Here is a 3,950-nt window from a genome sequence, read left to right on the forward strand (position 1 = left end):
TAATTGATGCTACATAAACTGATCTCAAACCATTGTATGAAAATGACAAATATTGTATAATCTCAATATCCCAAGCATGATCATTTTTCTTCTAAAGGTGTGAGACACATCAACATACGAGAGGTTATGGTATATATATAGACACATAAACAAAAACAAGAGGATATGGTTTTTAATTTATTTTCTTTCAAAACATGGTATAATATTTTTGTCCCTTATTCTGCTAAGACAATAACTCAAATAACTGAAGCTCATGTTTTTTGTTTTTTTTTAGAAAAACATTCACAATTTGAAAATGAAGTGTATCAATGTAAAATGTTTCATATTTAGTGAACTAGAAAAACTTTTATAAAATATAAAAGCAAGTAGAAAAAAAAGAGAAAAATATAGTGATACACATCATAGACCACCAAACAACATTCAATATTATTTAAGGGTTTCATTATTCAAATACTGGCCAAATCAATGCTCTGTTTTTGTTAGATGTTTTATCTAAGGGGCAAAATGCTGAAACATGCTTGTCATATTATTTATACTATTATGCAGCTTTTAAAATACACTACATTTGCAGAGGCTTGCAAAAAAAAAAAATTTACAGCTTAATCCATTGACAAGTTGTTGACGTCAATTAAAAAAACGTCATAATTTTATCCGAATGTCTTCAATAAAACATTAAACACACTGAAATAAAGGCCAAATAAACTGTTTTGCTTGAATTTACTGCAGCGTATTTAAAAAAATGAAGGGTCTGGAAACTGGATGCAGTTCTTAAATAAATTCATGTAATACAACATTTAAAATTATATAATAAATATTGGGTACCATGCAACATGTAAAAAAAAAAAAAAAAAAGTTTAAATTATAAATCCATGTAAGAAGAATGCTATTAAGTTAATTACATCGATTGTTTGGCAATTTTAGTTTATGCTGTATAACCATTTCCCGCTATAATAAACTCACATGAAGGCATTTTTTTTTTTCATTTTCTTTTGCTTTTTTAAAAATTTTGAGTCATGAAAGTGTAAATAAATATCATCGACAGATCTTAGAAATCTTGTAAATTGCATTGACATAAAAATTATTTAACTAATTAACCTCTATTACCACTAGCTGAAACCTTCAGTTTCATCACTGTAAAGATCATGCAAATAGTGATGTCCTCAATGGTGCAAAACAATCTACTATACTGAATTTCTAGACGTAGCTGTTCTGTTTGAGAAAAATCTGAGTGGATTTTGGCAAATGCTTTGAATCTTTTGAAAGACAATTCTAAAATAGAATCAAACCATCTTTAAAAAAAAATTATACTCAAACATAAGTCTCTAACGTAACTGTAATTCATCACTTCTTTGGTATTCAGGTAATATTGTGTCCTCACAGGACACAACCATGACACACTACATTCATACTTAAGAACCACATTTTAAGTACAACTTATGTAGAAAAAAACATGAGAAAGAACAACATGAGGGTGAGTAAATGATAACAGAATTTTCATTTTTGGTGATGTCTTAAAATTTAAGAATTTAAGTGCATTTGTAAGAATTTATAAATGACTAACAGAGTTTCGAGCCGGTTTCAAAAACCTAGCAACATGCTCAATAAAGAATTGGACTGAATAATGATCACCGATAAAATCTTTACATTGTGAATCCAGTATTGAAGGGTGTTACTACAAAATAAATATTGTGCAGCACTGGCTATGAATAAGTTATTAGCAGTGTCTCAGGGGAGTGTACTTGTGTAGAACATGTGTGTGTGTTATTAGTGAGGAACAGTTCACCCCAAAATGAAAATTCTGTCATAATTTATTTAACCTCATATTGTTACAAATCTGGTGACTGTCACACCATGTCTACACAAGCGTTGTGATGTGACACCGCAAAAGCAAACAGAACCTTATAACTAGTGATGCTGTATACACTGGACGTTGCGCAACACAACAAATATCCAACAGTAAACTGATGTCCCGTTCTATCTTTGGTGTACTCCATGCACATGAACCCTTCTGACAACTGGACGAATGGATTGTAACTTCACTTTGATACATCCAGTAAGTGTAGACAATCTGAAGCTGTTGCAGTAGTGTGGACATGATATCAAACTCTAAAAATGGAAGGGTTGCCAGGATATTAATAAAAAAATCTATTTAAGTTTCCCATAAGGAACAAAGTCATACTGACTTGTAATGACATGGGGGTAAGTAAATGATCACAGAAATTTCTAGGTCAAGTATTCTTTTAAAGGGTTTTTATGCTGTGCCACTGGCAGAATATGAGAACTGAGGGAAGTGGGGTATTCTATCACTGTCAAAGGACTCCATGTTTTCATCTGAAAAAACAAAACAAAAAAACTAAACAACACAGATAACAACCATAACCAATTAAACATTTTCTCTATTTTTATAGAGCAACCTGTAAATCACCACTTGGTGGCGCCTTCGTTATTAACCAAATACCTGTTAATTGAGAGTTTTTAACATGTAGTGTAAGAGGGGGCATCACCTTGGCCTGGGGGTGTGATGGTGATGGTCTGACCTGTAAACTCCACATCAAAATAGCGAGTGTCTGTTTCTGAGGTTACCTGGGGCTTAAAGGGTGGAACAAGCTGTGGAGAAACAGAAAAACAATATTATATGTAAGTGGCCTCTCTATTACCAAAAGGAATTTTTATTATTATTATTATTATTCACCTTCTTCTCATAAACATCTTGCCACTCAATGCCTGCAAAGAACTTATGCTGCATGGTTTCTTTTGCATCATCTGGACCTCCACCTAACCTGCAGAAAGAAAACCCAAGAACAGATAAACAAACAGTTACATTCCCTTGTTACCTTTAATGCATTTTCCAAGAACAACTTTCAGAGAACTCTTAAAACACACACGCACACACAAAACTATACTTCTAAAGATTTTCCCTGTCACACAGTTCTTAGTTCTTGCTTGTCATTTTTTCACTTGATCAAGAGAACAGCATTTTCATTGGCAAGCTGATGAGTCAACAATTGCTGCTGCTGTGTTACCACAAAGCACCTCTGTCATGGCAATTTCTCAAAACATAATCTGATTCACACTGTACCCATCAATATTTTGGTTAGCTAATCCATGCTGGTCTCCCAGGCTAAACTAGTCTGGTTTTAGAGGGGTTTTTTTATGGTCAGGCTGGGAGGCCACATGGCGGGGGTCTTAGCTTTATTTTATTTATTTATTGTTTTATTTATATAATAAATAGTACAACAGCAAAATAATATCACAGATTATTATTTGTAAGAGTACTAAATTAAATCAATTGTCCCCAAAAGACAAAGAGACCTTCTGTAACGAATCATCCACTGAAGGTGAGCGTAAGTGAGAACCCAAGTGCAGTTTATTTACAGTGTGATCCAAACAATAATACAATAATCCGTGACTTGACATGAACAGACTTGACTAGGCATGAACAGACTAGACTCACCAACAGCGGGTTACAACATCAATACATGACGAGAGAAAATGGCAACATGATGGCTACTTATAGCAAACAAGAGGGTCACATGACAAGAACAAACCAATGGGAAACAAGACACATGACTAGGACAACCAATCAGAACATGACACATACACAAGGCAGAGATACATGAGGGCAAGGGAACCATGACACAAACAGGGACCATGACTAAACTAAATAATAAAAAGACATGAACATGAACATGAAACAAAAACAAAACCCCACATTACATATCCCCCCCCTCTAAGGACGGCTCCAGACGGCCAAACAAAACCCATAAAGTCCAGGAGGGTGGTGGAGTGGAGGTGGAACTGGGGGAGGGACGGCGGGCCAGGCCCATGAAGTGGAACAGGCAGAGCGGGGAGCCATGGCGGAGCAGGCAGAGCGGGGGGACATGGCGGAGCAGGCATATCGGGCGGCCATGGCGGAGCAGGCATATCGGGCGGCCATGGCGGAGCAGGCA

General features: G+C 35.5%; 1 protein-coding gene across 1 annotated transcript in view; it reads right to left on the reverse strand.

Moving 5' to 3' along the window:
• Positions 1–860: 860 nt before the first annotated feature.
• LOC107676708 (RAC-alpha serine/threonine-protein kinase-like) overlaps positions 861–3,950 on the reverse strand; it is a 22,383-nt gene continuing 19,293 nt past the window's right edge. Inside the window, exons 12-14 of the mRNA XM_016471353.1 lie at positions 2,693–2,780; positions 2,505–2,607; positions 861–2,331 (exon numbers count right to left, since the gene is read on the reverse strand). Of these exons, the coding sequence (XP_016326839.1) occupies positions 2,252–2,331; positions 2,505–2,607; positions 2,693–2,780 (271 nt within the window). The 3' untranslated portion in view covers positions 861–2,251. The remainder of the gene's footprint in view (positions 2,332–2,504; positions 2,608–2,692; positions 2,781–3,950) is intronic.

The sequence above is a fragment of the Sinocyclocheilus anshuiensis genome, unplaced genomic scaffold (assembly GCF_001515605.1).
Source record: "Sinocyclocheilus anshuiensis isolate Anshui unplaced genomic scaffold, SAMN03320099.WGS_v1.1 scaffold468, whole genome shotgun sequence".
NCBI lineage: Eukaryota > Metazoa > Chordata > Actinopteri > Cypriniformes > Cyprinidae > Sinocyclocheilus > Sinocyclocheilus anshuiensis.